Source organism: Odocoileus virginianus, chromosome 5, assembly GCF_023699985.2.
Source record: "Odocoileus virginianus isolate 20LAN1187 ecotype Illinois chromosome 5, Ovbor_1.2, whole genome shotgun sequence".
NCBI lineage: Eukaryota > Metazoa > Chordata > Mammalia > Artiodactyla > Cervidae > Odocoileus > Odocoileus virginianus.
In genome coordinates, this window is record NC_069678.1 from 92,290,898 (window position 1) to 92,308,581 (window position 17,684).

Genomic DNA, 17,684 nt, shown 5'->3' on the forward strand with positions numbered 1-17,684 from the left:
CACATCCCTGCAACACATCTAAAATACCATTTATATTATGTATTAGCAAATTTTTGGAGAAGGAAATGGCAACCCACTCCAGTATTCTTGCCGGGAGAATCCCATGGACAGGAGTCTGGTGGACTACAGTCCATGGGGTTGCAAAGAGTCAGACATGACTGAGCGACTACACACACAGCAAATTTTACATATATAAGTATTTTGCAAAAATACAATATTATATGTGCTATATTATAATATATAAGTATTTTTTGCCATTAGCTTGTTTCATGACAAAAATATGTCAATGTAGGACAAAAGCATAAAAACTTACCCAGCTTAAAAAAGTCAAAGTTATCATTTCTCCCATGGGCAATCCATTCCCTGCCTAAACCTTAGATTCTAAAGTCATCTCTTCTCTTACTCCTTTCTTGGATCCTCTTACTCCTTGGATCCAAAGGAGGGTCCCAGCTACACAGACCCAGCAACATAGATTGGATGGTCTGTTCTGAAGTGAACAGCTGCCCTCCCTCTGTCTCAGGCCTCTGTTAGAGACACAGTCATGAATTATATCTACACAGAACCAAAAAAAAATTCTAGTGGAAACACTAGGAGTATACTCTACCCAAATCCCATTTAGTGAAAATAACTCACCTAGGTTTATATTGTCCGTGTTCCTTGCCACTCAAGGAGAAAGAAGGATGAATTACTTGGTAATTTTCAACACAACCAAGCTTTGACTGCCTTAGCGTAGACCACAGTGCCCTCCGTATAGTAGATGCTCTAGAAATGCTGGTTGATGAGAAAAAGAGGGGGTGATCCCAGAGGCAGGGCCATAAGAATGATCATTTCTCACCCACGAACAGACACAGCAACTAAAGTTCAAGGTGGCTAGCTATTTGGAATGCAACCTTGGGATTTGTTTTTAACGTCCAGCTCTTTTCTGGACTTTAAAAAAAAAATGTAATTGGAGTATAATTGCTTTACAATATTGTGTTGGTCTCTGCTACACAACAGTGTGAATCAGCTATATGTATACTTGGGTTGTGGGATTGCCAAATCTTTCCTGGTAGCTCAGTTGGTAAAGAATCTTCCTGCAATGCAGGAGACCCTAGTTCAACTCCTGGGGCAGGAAGATCTGCTGGAGAAGGGATAGGTTACCCACTCCAGTATTCTTAGGCTTCCCTTGTGCCTCAGCTGGTAAAGAATCCACCCGCATTGTGGAGGACCTGAGTTTGATTCCTGGTTTGGAAAGATCCCCTGGAGAAGGGAAGGGGAAAATACTCCAATATTCTGGCCTGGAGAATGCCATGGACTGTATAGTCCATGGGGTCGCAAAGAGTCGGACACGACTAAGCAACTTTCACTTTTCACTTTCAATCTTCAACACTATTTCTATCATGTCTAGGATTCCTGAAGTCACTCCTGGATGCCACTGTCAGGGGAGGAGAGAAAAACAATGGGTGGTCCTTTTCCCCACCATGCCTGTCTCCCCCTCCCCCGACCAAGCCTCACCTCATTTTCTGTATGCTCCTGTGCAATTTACTCTCTCTTCCCACATCTCACCAAAGCCGGACACTGCGGGACCCCTGAGCCGATCGTCAACGGGCACATCAACGGGGAGAACTTCAACTACCGGGGCAGCGTGGTGTACCAGTGCAACGCCGGCTTCCGCCTGATCGGCATGTCCGTGCGCATCTGCCAGCAGGATCATCACTGGTCGGGCAAGACCCCTTTCTGTGTGCGTAAGTATGGTACCCACTCTCCCTAGTCACCAGCTCAGGTGCAAAATGGACTTCCCCTTGCTTTGTCTCTATTAGGTTAACTGGAGGATTTTCTGTATTTTGTTCATGTTTTTCAAAGACAATCATTAACATCTATGTTTTCAGTTTTTTGCATCATTATTACTTCCACCTCTATTATTTTCTTCCTTGAAATTAACTTTTTGGTTCACTTTCTTACTTGTGAATTAGAAATCTCGTTCGTTTGTTTTCAGTCTTTTATTTTTATTGATTATTATGGATATAAGTATGCAAGGCTATAAAATTTCTTCTGATCACTGTTCTAATTATATCCCACAGATTATAAAAATTAGTGTTTTATTATTTCTCAGAAATTCTGTCATTTTGATATTCATTTCCCCTTTCACTTAGAAGTTTCTTTAAATAAAGGCGTGTGGTTTTTATTTCCAGATGGAAGGGTGTTTTGATTTTTACGTTGGCATTCATTTCTAACACATTACACTGTATACAGTATTTCTGCTTCATGGAATTTACTGATGCTTCCTTCATGACCTAATATTTGATCAATTGTTATGAATATTCCATGTTCATTTGAGACAAAAGGACATTAGTGTGTAAAGTTTTGTATATAATCATTAGATATGCTTTATTGATTTTGTTGTTTATGTCTTAATGTGTGCTTACTTATTTTTTGTCTACCTGACCTGTATTGTCCTGAGAGCTGTTTTAAAGTTTCATATTATTCAGTCAGTTCAGTCGCTCAGTCTTTGTGACCCCATGGACTGCAGCACGCCCGGCTTGCCTGTCCATCACCAGCTCCCAGAACCTGCTCAAACTCATGTCCGTCACCTCGGGGATGCCATTGAACCATCTCATCCTCGGTCATCCCCTTCTCCTCCTGCCTTCAATCTTTCCCACCATCAGGGACTTTTCCAATGAGTCAGTTCTTTGCATCAGGTGGCCGAAGTATTGGAGTTTCAGCTTCAGCATCAGTCCTTCCAATGAATATTCAGGACTGATTTCCTTTAGGATGGACTGATTGGATCTTCTTGCAGTCCAAGGGACTTTCAAGAGTCTTCTCCAACAACACAATTCAAAAGCATCAATTCTTCGGCACTGAGCTCTCTTTATCATCCAACTCTCACATCCATACATGACTACAGAAAAAACCGTAGCTTTGACTAGACAGCCATTTGTTGGCAAAGTAATGTCTCTGCTTTTTAACATGCTGTCTAGGTTGGTCATAGCTTTTCTTTCAAAGAGCAAGCGTCTTTTAGTTTCATGGCTGTAGTCACCATCTGCAGTGATTTTGAGCCCCAAAAAAATTCTGTCACTGTTTCCATCGTTTCCCCGTCTATGTGCCATGAAATGCTGGGACTGGGTGCCTTGATCTTAGTTTTCTGTATGTTGAGTTTTAAGCCAACTTTTTTACTCTCGTCTTTCACTTTCATCAAGAGACTCTGTTCTTCACTTTCTGCCGTAAGGCTGGTGTCATCTGCATATCTGAGGTTATTGATATTTCTCCCAGAAGTCTTGATCCCAGCTTGTGCTTCATCTAGCCTGGTATTTCACATGATGTACTCTGCATAGAAGTTAAATAAGCAGGGTGACAGTATCACGTACTCCTTGACATATTCCTTTTCTGATTTGAAACCAGTCTGTTATTCCATGTCTGGTTGTAACTGTTGCTTCTTGACCTGCATACAGATTTCTCAGGAGGCAGATAAGGTGGTTTGGTATTCCCATCTCTTTAAGAATTTTCCACAGTTTGTTGTGATCCACAGTCAGAGTCTTTGGCATAGTCAATAAAGCAGAAGTAGATGTTTTTCTGGAACTTCTCCTGCTTTTTCGATGATCCAACAGATGTTGGCAATTTGATCTCTGGTTCCTCTGCCTTTTCTAAATCCAGCTTGAACATCTGGAAGTTCACAGTTCACATACTGTTGAAGCCTGGCTCCATATTAGTGTTCTTCTATTTACTTTTCCTTGTATTTCCCATAGTTTGTGTTACATAAGGATAATTACCGTGTTATTTGGCACATAGATATTCATAACTGTTATATCTACATTGAATATTGTGGTTTTAGCCTTTAAAAATGTCTTCATTATCACTTTAATATTTTCTAGCTTGAATTGTACTGTGCCTAATACCATTAGGCTTACACTCTCTACTTTCATCCCTCTCCCATTTGCCTAGTTTGCCTTTAACCATCCCTTTATTTTAGCCTTTCTGAATCACTCAAATTAGATGGGCCTCTCGTATATATCACAGAGTTGGACCTTGCCTTCCCAGTCAATTTGAAAATCCTTTTGTCTTAACAGGTTAGTCAAATTCATTCACATATATTATTATTTATATGTTTGGTTTTAATTTTGTTTAATTATTATGTGTAAAATATCTTTTTCTCTGTATGATGTGTTTTCTTTGCTTTTTTTTTTTTTTGCTTTGCTTTGCTCTTTTTTTCATTTCCTTAGGTATTGGTATTCAAAAAAGGTTGTAAACGTTTGTGTTTCTTTCCTATAGTTGGTACACTGACATACCCGGATCATTTTTCAGTATGTTCACATTTAAAATGGGCTTTCTCTTTCTAGCAGTGACTTTGGAGCAGTATTCCTCTGCTTCTCTCGTCTCCTTTCCGTACAGCCTTGCAACAGAAGCATGAGAAATAGTTCTGCCCAGGTTTAGTGTTTATTTTTCTACTTAATGTAAGTTAAAGTTTATAGCATTCTCTGTCTTCTAGTTATGCTGCAGGCCTGGGCTTTCTACGGTTTTATTTCTTCTTGTTACTCTGCATTTTTGGATTTAGATGGCCACTGGTATTCTAATTAGCCTGGAAGTAATTTGGAAAATTTTTCACTTTCTAAAGTTCCATAAAGTGAGCCTTTATGTAAAGTGCAGTGTTTTGGTCTTAATTTTTCTAAGGCAGGCTTTTGTTTTTAATTCTTCTTCACTTTGCTTTTCATATGTGAGATGGAGTAATGAAATAGTGAGACTTAATAAACAATGCATGAAAATTAGTCTTAATAGCTTCTTAAGTACTGGATTTAGAGAAAGGAAGACCTATCTACATTTAGTCAGTCTTGTAGATGTCTCTAAACAAAACATATTTGGTTTTATCCAGGAAATGCAAATTCAGATGCCTTCAAGAAATTGGCACATTTCACATGTGAAAAGATTTGAGTTACAAGTAATAGAGAATGCTGGATTCTGAATTAATGGAAGATGTCTGCTGAACCTAAGATAGTTAATTTTACGCCTGGTCCAGAAAAGACTGCAGAGTCGAGCAGTTGGACACTTGGACCCTAGACCTAGATTGCCTGGGTTTGAGTTCCAGATCGACCACTACATAGCACGTTGCTGTGTGATGTTAGATAAGGTAGCTTATCTCACCAGGTCTGTTTCCTCACTTATGAAAAGCAGGTACCTCAGACTATTGCGAGGATTAAATGAGGGAATACGTGTGAAATGGTCAGATGCTGCTGTTGCTATTGTGAAGAGGACCGTGATGGTGGTGCGGCGGGTGATGTACCACTGCCCTGCTACATCACAGAATCCAAGATCTTTTGTAGCAAGCTCCATTCTCTCCCGAAGGACAGAGATTTCAGAAGTATCTGGGGTAGGAAGGCAAAAGTAACAGGACATTTATAAGCAACTGCTCTGTGGCAAGTACCATGTTAGATGCCGTCACCTATGAATTCAAGGTTTACAATATCAACCAGACTCAGAACTTTCCAGCTGCCTGTCTACACTTCCTCAGTCAGCGACCTTGTCTGTTCCCCACACAGCTATTTCATAATCTCACCTACTTTCTGAAGACCCATAGTCTACCTACTCAGAGATAACATTTGCTATATTTTCAGCAAATAGTTAAAACACATAGTGAGGATGGCCTGAAAGCAGAGAATCCAGGTTCAGAACTCAGATGGGTCACTTAGAAACTGTGCCCCTTGGACAAGTCCCCAGACTCCTCTGAACCTCTTTTTTCCTAAAAGGATAATGATGGTGCCTACCTCACGGGATTGTAAGGATTAAGTGCAGTAAAGCATATAGACCCCAATAATTCTTAGCGAATGATATAATCTCACTTTCTCCTGTGCAGAGAGAACAGAAGCCATCAAACAGTAGCCCCTTCCACTTCCTGCTTCCCCTCCACATGTCCATCTGTCCTTGTCCGCCTTCATCCTTGCCCCTCACCTCCTATCTAGAAGTCTCTCTCCAAGCCTAAGGCTAATCACTCCATGAGTCCCTGGATCACCTTCCCTTCTGCCTTCTTCATGAGCTTAGTCTGTTTTCAGTTCTCTCCTCTGAACTACGCACCTTCATTTTCTGTTAATTTACCTCAGCCTATAAGACCAAATCCAGCAAACCTTTCCTTAGCACCTACTTCGTGCCAGGTGCGTGTATGGTGTTGTGCATAAAGATGAGTTGAATGTGCCATGGTCTTGGCCCTCAGGAAATCTGGGTCTGCTGGCGCATCTGTTCAAGGTCTAGTTACAAGCCCCAGCCCAGCAGGACCCCTTCTTTCCCATTAGTGTGTTCCCCTTCTCCCCTTGTGTCTGAGTCTGTCAGGGCTCCCCAGAGAAACAGCTCCCTGGGACATCTGATAAGTCATGAACTGTCCCCACGGGCCTGGACACTCCCACCTCTTGTGGGTTTTGCTAGGTTTAGCCCTCAGCCCTCTCCTCTAACTTTATACAAGTGGTATTTTAGCCTTTGGGGAGGCAAGTCATGACCTTTTTTGTAAGTCTGGTAAGAACAGTGCATCTTCTCCCAAGCTGATCAGAACCACCCCATATTTTGCATAAAATTTCAGGGCATTCACAGGCCCTCTGAAGCTTCCCTCCACTCTCTCACCACTTCACTGACTTGGAAAATCCTGCTCAGCCTTGAGATCCAGCTGAGGGTATGCCATACTCTCTGGGGTCCCTCCTTAACCACTCCCTCCCCGGTGGAGGGTAGGTGCCCACCCCGGAAGCCTGTTTCAGCACCAGCCACGGTGATGTGACAGTCTACACCCCTGCCTGCTCTCCCACTAGGCTGAGAAATGAGCTCCCGAGCTCCTCGCGTTTCATCAGTATGCATGGCAGTGTGCCTTGCACTTAGGAGGCATCCAGTAAATATTTAATGAAGAGCAAAAGTATGGATCTGTTTTCAAAGCAACCCTGTTCAATGCATATTGAAATTCTTACTTTACAGATATAGGAACTGAGGCTCAGACTGAGGTGCCCAAAGAAAGAAAAGGACAGAGCTGAGTTGTAAATCTGGTCTGCTGGCCTCCTCATCCGTTCTCATCCCACCACACCAGGCTGTCCAGAACGCCCGTAGCCCGTTAACAGCTTGTCCCCTGCTCTGCCCAGCACTCTCTGCTAGAGTCAAGGATACTACTGTTGAGATTTATAAAAGAGAACTGGCCCAGAGAGATAGCAGAGGTGTCCACAGCAAGAACTGGGTCCTACTTACTCTTGTTCCCTGACCTCCATCCATACCATTTGGGTTTGGGGTGTTGTCGTCTAGTCTCTAAGTTGTGTCCAGCTCTTTGTGACCCCAGGGACTGTAGCCCACCAGGCTCCACCATCCTTGGGATTTTTCAGGCAAGAATACTGGAGTGGGTTGCCATTTCCTCCTCCAGGGGATCTTCCTGACCCAGGGATCAAACATGCATCTTCTGCATCTCCTGCATTGGCAGGAGGAATCTTTACTACTAAGCCATCTGGGAAGCCCCAGGTTTGGGGTGGGGTCCTCATAAATCCAAGTGTTGGGATAAGAAAGCATTCCTCATGGTTCCTCAGCCTCTCACAGCTGAAAACCCAGAACCAAGGGGGGAGGCCTCAAAAGCATCAAGTTGGATTTCAACCCAAAGAAACTAGGTACTGGGCAGGTAGTAAATAGAACCAAGGACTCGGGAGCAAAGCAAAAGCCAGGCATCTATCCGTTCATGACTCACTCATTTGTTAGTTCACTCTGCAATTTTTTTTTTCATTCTGCAATTATTTATCAAGGTCTTCCTGTATGTCCCTGGTGGCTCAGCGGTAAAGAATCCGCCTGCCAATGCAGGAGACGCGGGTTCGATCCCTGAGTCTGGAAGATTCCCTGGAGAAGGAAATGGCAACCCACTCCAATATTCTTGCCTGGGAAATCCCATGGACTTCTTGCAATATTCTTACCTGGGAAATCCCATGTAGTTGGAGCCTGGCCAACTACAGTCCATGGGTTCACAAAAGAACTGGCCACAACTTAGCAACTAAACAACAACTTCCTATTTGTCAGGCACCGGTGCAGACACAGAAGACATAGCAAGGAAGGGAACAGAGTCCCTGCCCCAGGGAGCTTCCATTCAGGTGGAGAAAGATTAGCAATGAGTGAAAAAGTGTGCTCAGATTGGGCGAATTGCTGTATAGAAAAGCAAGCAGGGCAAGAAGATTCAGCGGTGCTGGGTGGTCGTTTATCTGGTTGTAATGGAAGGCTCACTGCTATGGTGACATTTGAGGGGAGACCTGAGGGCAGAGGCCAAGGAATGTTTCAGCCAAGAGGAAGCTAGTCCAAAGGCTCTGGGGCAGGACCTTGTTTAGTACATTCAAGAAAAGTCAAAGAGACCAGTGCCACTGGTGGAGTGAACTCCACTCCTGAGAGGAGGAGGTGAGCCTGAGCCCTGCAGACACCAAAGCATTCTCCCCCTTCCCTGCCCAGGGCTGAACAGATTACACAATGAAACAGTCACGTGTGGACACCAAGATACCGCCTTTACTCCCGGTGAAGGCTCAGTTGGAGTCGTAGCTTAATATGAGAGCCGAATGGAATTTGCTGAATAAACCCCAGGTGGGGTGGATTCAGACACAGTCAGAGCAGCACCGCCCTGAGTTGAGCATGACTCCATTGCAGAGGGAGGGGAAGTCAGGGGAGACCCTGCCTCTGCTGGAGGGTTGGCAGGGGAGCCTCGCAGCCTGCAGGCTGCCCGTCTCAAGAGGAGGAAGGCAGGGCTGAGCCTTCGTCCTTCCCAAACTGCACAGAGGGGCCGCTTCTGGTTACCCCAGGCAGGATAGAGAAGAGCACAGAGAAAGGCCAGGAAGTCCATGAGCTGAACTCCCCTCACGTGGGAGGAGTAGGGGAGGGACTGTGCCCACCTAAGAACTCTGATGCCCGCGGGTCTGTTGGGGGACCATTCCCTCCGCACAGATGTGGTTTGTACTGACTCTGGCTCCATCAAGACTGGCCCAGGAACTTAGGCTAGTCTGACTCCTCGGAAGGGTAGTCACCAGGGTATCTGGCAAAGAATGGAGATGAGTAGCTGAAGGGATCTGGGAGAGGAACTGAGGCAGGACCGGCTGCCTGGGCGAAGGAGAAGGATGATACACCCTAATGCTCCATGGTCCTCGAACAACTTCCCTCAAGTGGTCCACGCTGTGGACACGCCTTCAAGGAAAAGGGGCTGTCCCCATGCTGACTTCACAAAAAGAGTCTTGTTGCAAAAGAGACTAAAGTCAGACCTAGGGCTGTGCTTCGCTGCTGGGCATGAGAGAGGCCAGGTGAGGAGAGGACAGACTTGGGGATGGGGGCAGCAGGAGGGCTGACCTCTCGTCTCTTTTGATTGCAGCAATTACCTGTGGACACCCAGGCAACCCAATCAACGGCCTCACCCAGGGCAGCCAGTTCAACCTCAACGACGTGGTCAAGTTTGTCTGCAACCCGGGCTATGTGGCTGAGGGGGCCGCTCGATCCCAGTGCCTGGCCAGTGGGCAGTGGAGTGACGTGCTGCCCACCTGTCGAAGTGAGTCACCCTTCGTCCCCCACCCCCACATCCCGACCCCCAGTACCGCTGCCACCTGTGCTCTGTGACCCACGAGCGGAAGTCAGGGGATTCTGTCGTGGAGCCACATTGACTCAAACGGGGAAGACGTGGGGCAGAGAAGGGTCACAGATGGAGCATTTCCCTCCCCCCACATAGAGCCACGTCAAAGATCTTCACTGGTTATAGAAAGAAAGCGAAGGAAATTTCATCCTTCAAAACAGAAATGGAAAACAGTCTTTTGTTTACATTTCATAGAACCGATAATTCATCATTATCATATAGAGCCCCATTCTTAATGAAAGAATAAAAAAAGGAAGGGTTGAAATGAGACATACAAAGCAGAATCTAGGGGTTGGGATGAAGAGGAGGAGAAGAGAAAAAACTAAAGACTCAAGAGGCAGACCTGACATGGAGGATATTCCAGTCCCACCCAGACTATTTAGGAAATAGCCCCTGAAGCTTTTACAGGCTGTTCATAGCAGTGAAGGGCTTCCCAGGTGGCTCAATGGGGAAGAATCTGCTTGCCAATGCAGGAGATGCAGGAAATGCGGGTTCGATCTTTGGGTCTGGAAGATTCCCTGGAGGAGGAAATGGCAACCCACTCCAGTATTCTTGTCTGGAGAATCCCATGGACAGAGGAGTCCGGTGGGCTGCAGCCCAGATTGGACACAACTTAGCAGCTAAGCACACATGCACACACCCAGTGATGAAGGGCCTTGGGGCCATTTGCCTCTGCCCACGAGTGGCCTGGCAAGCTCGCTGAGGTTTGAATGGAGGATCAGACTGGCTGAACAGGAGCAGTCCCTGCCCTGGTGTGGAGGTTGATCAAGTCTTCACAGCTGTAAGGGGTGAGGGCTTAGATTCCCTCCAGTGATGGTTTCTCCTCCACTGTTGAGGGTACATGGCGATTGGCTGTGCAATGTGTCACAATTTATTTGTAATCAATATTAAAGGACCAAATTTTTCAAATGATGCTTTAGAATCAATCAAGATACATTCACAACTAACCTTAAAATAACATTCCGCTCAACACTTCAAGGTGCCATTGTGAATGAGAGAAGGATCCAGGGAACGCAGGGGAAATTGCCATGACCTTGTGTTGTGCCCTGCTTCCATCACCTCTCCAGGGAGGAAGGAGTTGAGACTGATGCTTTGGGGTATGGTTATCCCATGATCCCCTCTCCTCAAGAACGGTGCTCTCTCTCCCAGACATGTTCTGTCCTGTAACTTCAGCTCCCCAAACCCCAGCCCCTTCCCAGGGTGCGGTGCTCAAGAGCTGGGCTAGGAAAACAGAAGACTGGGGTAAAATCTTAGAAATCGGGGCTTCTGGTCCTGCTCCCCACCCTCACCCCAGCTTGTTCTCCTGACGGAATGTCCTGCCAAAAGCACGAATCTGATCAAGTCACTCCCTGTTTAAAATACCTCCCAAGACTTCTCACTGCCCTTAGGATAATAATAGTCTCCATGGCTGGTTTACGGGCCCGTGGGACCTGGCCCAGCCTCCGATCCAGCCTCATTCTTCTCCACTTGCTTGGCCCCCAGCCTCACCCCTACGTTGGGTCCCAGCCACACTGAGCCTCTTTTGTTCCCTCAGAGGTGCCCTGTGCCTGTCAGCCCCTCAGGGCACCAGACACAGCTTCCCCAAATGCATCCTTCTCTGTCCTCTCCCATCATTTCTTTGTCCGGGTGACTTCTGCCCAGCCATCAAGAGCCAACCTAAAGGTTGCTCCTGGGGAGACTCTCCTGCCCTGCCCCCTGCACTGGGCTACAGGCTCTGCTTTGTGCTTCTAGAACATTCTCTGCTGCCCCGTCAGGGCACTTAACCAAACAGTTTCATTGCTGGTTTGTCCCTTTCTCTCTAGACCAGCAGTTCTTAACGGGGTATGATTTTCCCGCTCCCCTGTCCCAATGCGGGACAAATGTCAAAAGACGTCTTTGGTTGTCTCAATTGGAGAGTTTCTATTGGAGTCTAGTGGGCAGAGGCCAGAGATACTGTTAAACATCCCCCAGTGCACGGGACTGCCCACACCGTAAATAATTGTCAGCCCAAAATATCCGCAGTGCCAAGGTAGAGAAACCCTACTCCAGACCATAAATTCTGTCATTCCCTTCCTGCCCAGCATGATGCTTGACACTCAGTATATCACAGTAAATAACATGAATGAATGAACGCAGCTTAGCTGTTTTGTGTCTCCAACCTCTCTTAGCCTCAGAGAGGGTCATCAGAAGTTAAAAATAGCTCACACTTTAAAAGCTCATCAGAGATTTCAAGTACTCACCCTGCCTGCCTCATACGACTCATATGAAGTTCAAGTTAAATAATGGATATGAAAGTGTTTTGAAAGTCAAAGTTCACATCATGGGTTACGAATAGTATTGTCATAACTCTCAAACCTCACTCTGATTTTGGCAAGCTGCTTTGGCACCATTTCGGCATTTAAAAGTCAAATGGATCCCCGAGGATTAATCTCCCCCTGAAATACTCATAAAAGTGATTAAAATCGTTTCTGGAGAAGCCCATGCCCTTTCCACAGCTCTGCTGTGGGAGACAGTGTGCTGGGGATGGGTTCACAGACAGGGGCGCATTCCTGCCCTCAAGGGAGTCCTATCAATAGAGGTTTATGCCAGGACCAGCAAGGAGGCAGAGGCTCACCAGTCTGGGAGGAGGGGGGAGGCTTCTGCAGGGGGTGATGTCTAGCTGGACCCAGAAGGATGGAGCCCTTACCCAGGTGGCCACAGTGAGGGGAGTACCGCAGCCTCAGGACCAGCTCAGCTTCCCAGGCGGGATCTGCTGTGTAGCCTCTCTTGGTCTGGAAATTTTGCTCTACTGGGAATACATTCCTGTTTGGACTTCTGAATTCCCATTTAAAAGCATTAAAAACAAAAAAATCCCCCCGTCCAGGTCTCTGCACTTAATCATCCTGTTCCATTGCAGTCATCAACTGTACGGATCCTGGGCACCTAGAAAACAGCGTTCGTCAGATCCACGCCGGCGGCCCACACAGGTTCAGCTACGGCACGACTGTGTCTTACCAGTGCACCCACGGATTCTACCTGCTGGGCACCCCAGTGCTCAGCTGCCAGGGAGATGGCACATGGGATCGCCCCCGGCCCCAGTGTCTCTGTAAGTGGACATCATTTACTCACAGGGATCACCCAAGCACAGTGACAGGATGGTCCCTGTCAAAGGACAGCCCCCCTGTGTGTGTGTGTGTGTGTGTGTGTGTGTGTGTGGTCACGGTGATGGTCACTCCAGCTGCTCTCTGGATGTCAGCGCCCACCTTGGGCTCCTGTTGGGTTAGTTCACGGTGATGGTCACTCCGGCTGCTCTCTGGATGTCAGCGCCCACCTTGGGCTCCTGTTGGGTTAGTTGTGTGTGTGTGTGTGTGTGTGTGTGTGTGGTCACAGTGGTGGTCACAGTGATGGTCACTCGGGCTGCTCTCTGGATGTCAGCACCCACCTTGGGCTCCTGTTGGGTTAGTTGTGTGTGTGTGTGTGTGTGTGGTCACGGTGATGGTCACTCGGGCTGCTCTCTGGATGTCAGTGCCCACCTTGGGCTCCTGTTGGGTTAGTTGTGTGTGTGTGTGTGTGTGGTCACAGTGGTGGTCACGGTGATGGTCACTCGGGCTGCTCTCTGGATGTCAGCGCCCACCTTGGGCTCCTGTTGGGTTAGTTGTGTGTGTGTGTGTGTGTGTGTGTGTGTGTGGTCACGGTGATGGTCACTCCGGCTGCTCTCTGGATGTCAGCGCCCACCTTGGGCTCCTGTTGGGTTAGTTGTGTGTGTGTGTGTGTGTGTGTGTGTGTGTGTGTGTGTGGTCACGGTGATGGTCACTCAGGCTGCTCTCTGGATGTCAGCACCCACCTTGGGCTCCTGTTGGGTTAGTTGTGTGTGTGTGTGTGTGTGTGTGTGGTCACAGTGGTGGTCACAGTGATGGTCACTCGGGCTGCTCTCTGGATGTCAGCACCCACCTTGGGCTCCTGTTGGGTTAGTTGTGTGTGTGTGTGTGTGTGTGTGTGTGTGTGTGTGGTCACGGTGATGGTCACTCGGGCTGCTCTCTGGATGTCAGCGCCCACCTTGGGCTCCTGTTGGGTTAGTTTGTGTGTGTGTGTGTGTGTGTGTGTATGTATGTGTGCACTCACTCGTGTCCAACTCTTTGCTTCCCTGGAGGCTCACACAGTGAAGAATCCGCCTGCAATGCAGGAGACCTGGGTTTGATCCCTGGGTCAGGAAGATCCCCTGGAGAAGAGAATGGCAACCCACTCCAGTATTCTTGCCTGGAGAATCCCACGGACAGAGAAGCCTGGTGGGCTGCAGTCCACAGGGTCACAAAGAGTTGGGCACGACTGAGCCACTAACACATGGGGTTAGAGGCCCCACCGAGTCTCAATCTCTCTCCTGGCTACAGGCTTATTCCCTTTCCTCTCTAATGCTGTCACCGACCCCTTCAGTCTCCAAGATTCTCTTCCTTCAGGGGTCCTGGCTGCCTAGTGGAAACCTGTCTCCTATTTTACTCCCTCCTTGATTTTCTAGAAAGACATCACATGAGCCCCCTTTTTTAAAGGATTGAAGTGGAAATGCAAAAGACCCTGGAGGCAGACAGACCTGGATTTGAATTCTGGCTCTGCCCCTAAACAAGCTGTGTGATTTGAGAGCCTCCATTTCTTTGTCTATATCGATGCAATGCCTATTGCATAGGATTATTAGAGGATTAAATGAGAACACCCATTAAAAGTGCCTAGTTAGTAGCTGCTCAAAAAACAATAACTGCTTTAAAGGATATTAGGGGAAAATACAGGGACAACATGCGGGGGAAAAAAGGATGAGGGAGGCACTGAGAATCCTGACATCAGGTTGCTAGCCTCACACATCCTGAAGATAAAAAGAGTTCCTTAGGCTCCTGCTGCCCCATCTTGTCACTAACCATGAGCCCCGTGGGTTGCTCTCTCTCCTCTGTCTTCCTAATAGCAGAGGTGAAGATGCAGTCCAGAGGGACTGATGACTGTTGAGTTAGGCCATTCTGCAGTCCACCTGTCTGTGGTGGGTCATGCACACTTTGGCCCCTCAGTCAGAATGGCTCCATCTCCTTATGCCCCTGCGCCTCTAGGTGTGATAGGAGGCTGGTTCACCTACTCACCTGCCCGTATTTCCCTTGTCTGAGGACTCCACCCTGGCCATCCAGCCCCATTTATGACTGACAAATCATCTGGGGTTGGAAATGAACTACCACCTGTGTACAGCAGTGGCAGCTGAGATCCTTGTATTTGGAGAATACAAATAAAATTAGCCTTTGGAGAAAAGCTTTCACTCTTTCACCATTAAGTATGATGTTAGCTGTGAGATTTTTGCAGATTTCCTTGATCAGATTGAGGAAATTCCCTTCTACTCCTAGTTTGTTGGACATTTTTCCCATGAAAGGGTGTTGGAGTTTTTTAAAAGGCTTTTCTACATCTATTGAGATGATCATGTGGTGCTTTCTTCCCCCTCATTCTATTAGTATGGTATATTACATTGATTGATTTTCATGTGTTGAACAACTCTTGTGTTCTTAGAACAAATCACATTTGGTCATGGTAAATTTCATTTTAATGTGCTACTGGATTTGGTTTGCTAGTATTTTTGTTGAGGATTTTTGCAACTGCATTCATAAGGAATGTTGGTCTGTAGTTTTCTTTCCTTATGATATGTTTGGCTTTGGTATCAGAGCAATGCTGACCTCATGGAATGAGTTGGCAGTTGTCCCTTTTCTTCTATTTTTAGGAATAGTTTCAGAAAGACTGATATTATTTCTTCTTTAAAATTTTCATAGAATTCATCAGTAAATCATCTGGCCCTGGACTTTTCTTTGTTAAAAATTTTTTATTATTGATTGATTCTATTTATTTGATATAATTCTTTTGAGATATTCCATTTCTTCTTGAGTTGATTTTGGTAGTTTGTGTGTTTCTAGAAATTTTTCCATTTCATTTAGTTTATCTAATTTATTGGTATATAACTGTTCATGTTCATCGTATTCTCCTATAATGCTTTTTGCTTCTGTAAATTCAGTTGGTAGTAACATCCCCACTTTCATTTCTGATGTTAGAATTTGATTCCTTTCCCATCCCTGTATCTCTCTCTCTCTCCCCTCTCTCTCTCTCTCTGTCACTCTCTTTCTCTCTCTCTCTCTCTCTCTTATACACACACACACATCAGACTAGACACATTTGTCAATTTTCTTGATCTTTTCAAAGGACCAATGTTAGATTTTGTTTATTTTCTCTATTGTTTCTCTGTTTTGTTTATCCTTGCTTTAGCCTTTTTAATTTCTTTTCTTCTATTTGACTTGGGTATAGTTTCCTCTCTTTTTCTAGTTTATTAGAGGGGAGGTTTAGGTCGTTGATTTGATATTTTTATTCTTTTTAATGTAGGCATTTACAGTTATAAATTTCTCTCCAAGCACTGTTTCACTGTAACTCATAAGTTTTGGAACGCTATTTTTTTACTTTTGTTCACCTCAAAGTATTTTCTAATCACTCCCCTGATTTATTCTTTGACTTACTGATTATTTAGGAGAGTGTTGTTTAATTTCCATATATCTGTGAATTTTCCACATTTCCTTCTTTTGTTGATTTCTTGTTTCATTTCATTTTGCTTACAGAACACATGTGGTATGATTTCAGTCTTTTAAAGTTTATGGAGATTTATTTTATGGATTAACATATGGTCTACCGTAGATAGATGAGGCTTCCCTCATAGCTCAACTGGTAAAGAATCTGCCTGTAATGCAGGAGACCAGGGTTCAATCCCTGGGTTAGGAAGATCTCCTAGAGAAGGGAAAGGCTACCCACTCCAGTATTCTGGCCTGGAGAATTCCATAGACTGTATAGTCCATGGGTTCGCAAAGAGTCTTACATGACTGAGCAACTTTCATTTTCACTTTATTCTAGATGACGTTTCATGTGCACTTGAGAAGAGTGTTTATTCTTCTCTTGTTGGGCAGAGTATCCTACAGATGACTAGTCTAACATCCTACAGATGTTAGGTCTAGTTGGTTTATAGTATTGTTTATTATATTTCCTTGTTGATCTATGCATATTCTGGTTGTTCGAACCATGATTTAAAGTGGGGTGTTGGGAACTCCTGCTGTTATTGCTGATTTGTCTGTTTCTCCCTTTAGTTCTGTTAGTTTCTGCTTCATATATTTGGGGGCTATGTTATTAGATGCATATATGTTTATAATTGTGTATCTTCTTGACAGAATGTCTTTTTATACTATAGAATGTTCTTATGCCTAGTCAGTTTTTGTCTTAAAGGCTATTATGTTGGATATTAGGATAACCACTCCAGCTATGTTTTGGTTATTACATCCATGATATATCATTTTGCCACCTTTTTATTCTCAAGTCTGTTTGTGTCATCAGCTCTGAAGTGTGTCATTTGTAGACAGAATATACTTGAATCATGTTTTTTATCCACTTTGCTAATATCCGCCTTTCACGTGTTTAATCCACACTTAATGTGATGATTGATAAGGTAGGTTTTATATATTCCATTTTGCTATTTGTTTTCTATGTACCTTATGTCTTTTCTGTTGGTCCTCTATTCTTCTCTTGCTGGCTTCTTTTGCATTAAATAGATCTTTTTTGGTGTACCATTTTAAATTTTTGTTGTTTTCTTTCGCTGTGTGTTTTTTAAATTATTTTCTTAATGGTTATTCTGGAAATTACCATTAACATCTTAACCTATAGCAGCATAGTTTGGATTAATACCAACTGAATTTCAATTGCATACAAAAACACTGTCCTTATATAGCTCCACTACCTCTATATCCTTTGTGTTGTTATTGTTATACAAATTACATCTTTATACATTGTGTGCTTATCAACAAAGGTTTCTAATTATTGCTTTATGCAGTTTCTCAAGCAGGAAGAAAATAGAGGACAGACAAAAATATGCTTATGCTGTATTGTGTATTTACTTATGTGGTTACCTTTTCCAGTGTTCTTTATTTCTTCAGATGGCTTCAAGTTCTTTCATTTCAAGCCTAAAAGACTTCCTTTAGAATTTCTTTATCATTTAGAATTTCTTTCTAGGTTTGCTACTGACACAGTCTCTCAGTTTGTGTTTATCTGCAAATATTTTAAATTACCTTTTATGTTTGAATGATAGTTTTTCTGGATATAGAATTCATGGTTG

The 17,684-nt window shown here is 44.8% G+C and overlaps 1 protein-coding gene across 5 annotated transcripts in view; it reads left to right on the forward strand.

The window, feature by feature from the left end:
- The window catches only part of CSMD2 (CUB and Sushi multiple domains 2), a 697,019-nt gene that overhangs the window by 636,357 nt on the left and 42,978 nt on the right, over positions 1-17,684 (forward strand). For all 5 annotated transcript variants that reach the window (XM_070468425.1, XM_070468426.1, XM_070468423.1 and 2 more), the window contains 3 exons: positions 1,551-1,724; positions 9,314-9,487; positions 12,444-12,632. In XM_070468425.1, the coding sequence (XP_070324526.1) occupies positions 1,551-1,724; positions 9,314-9,487; positions 12,444-12,632 (537 nt within the window). The remainder of the gene's footprint in view (positions 1-1,550; positions 1,725-9,313; positions 9,488-12,443; positions 12,633-17,684) is intronic.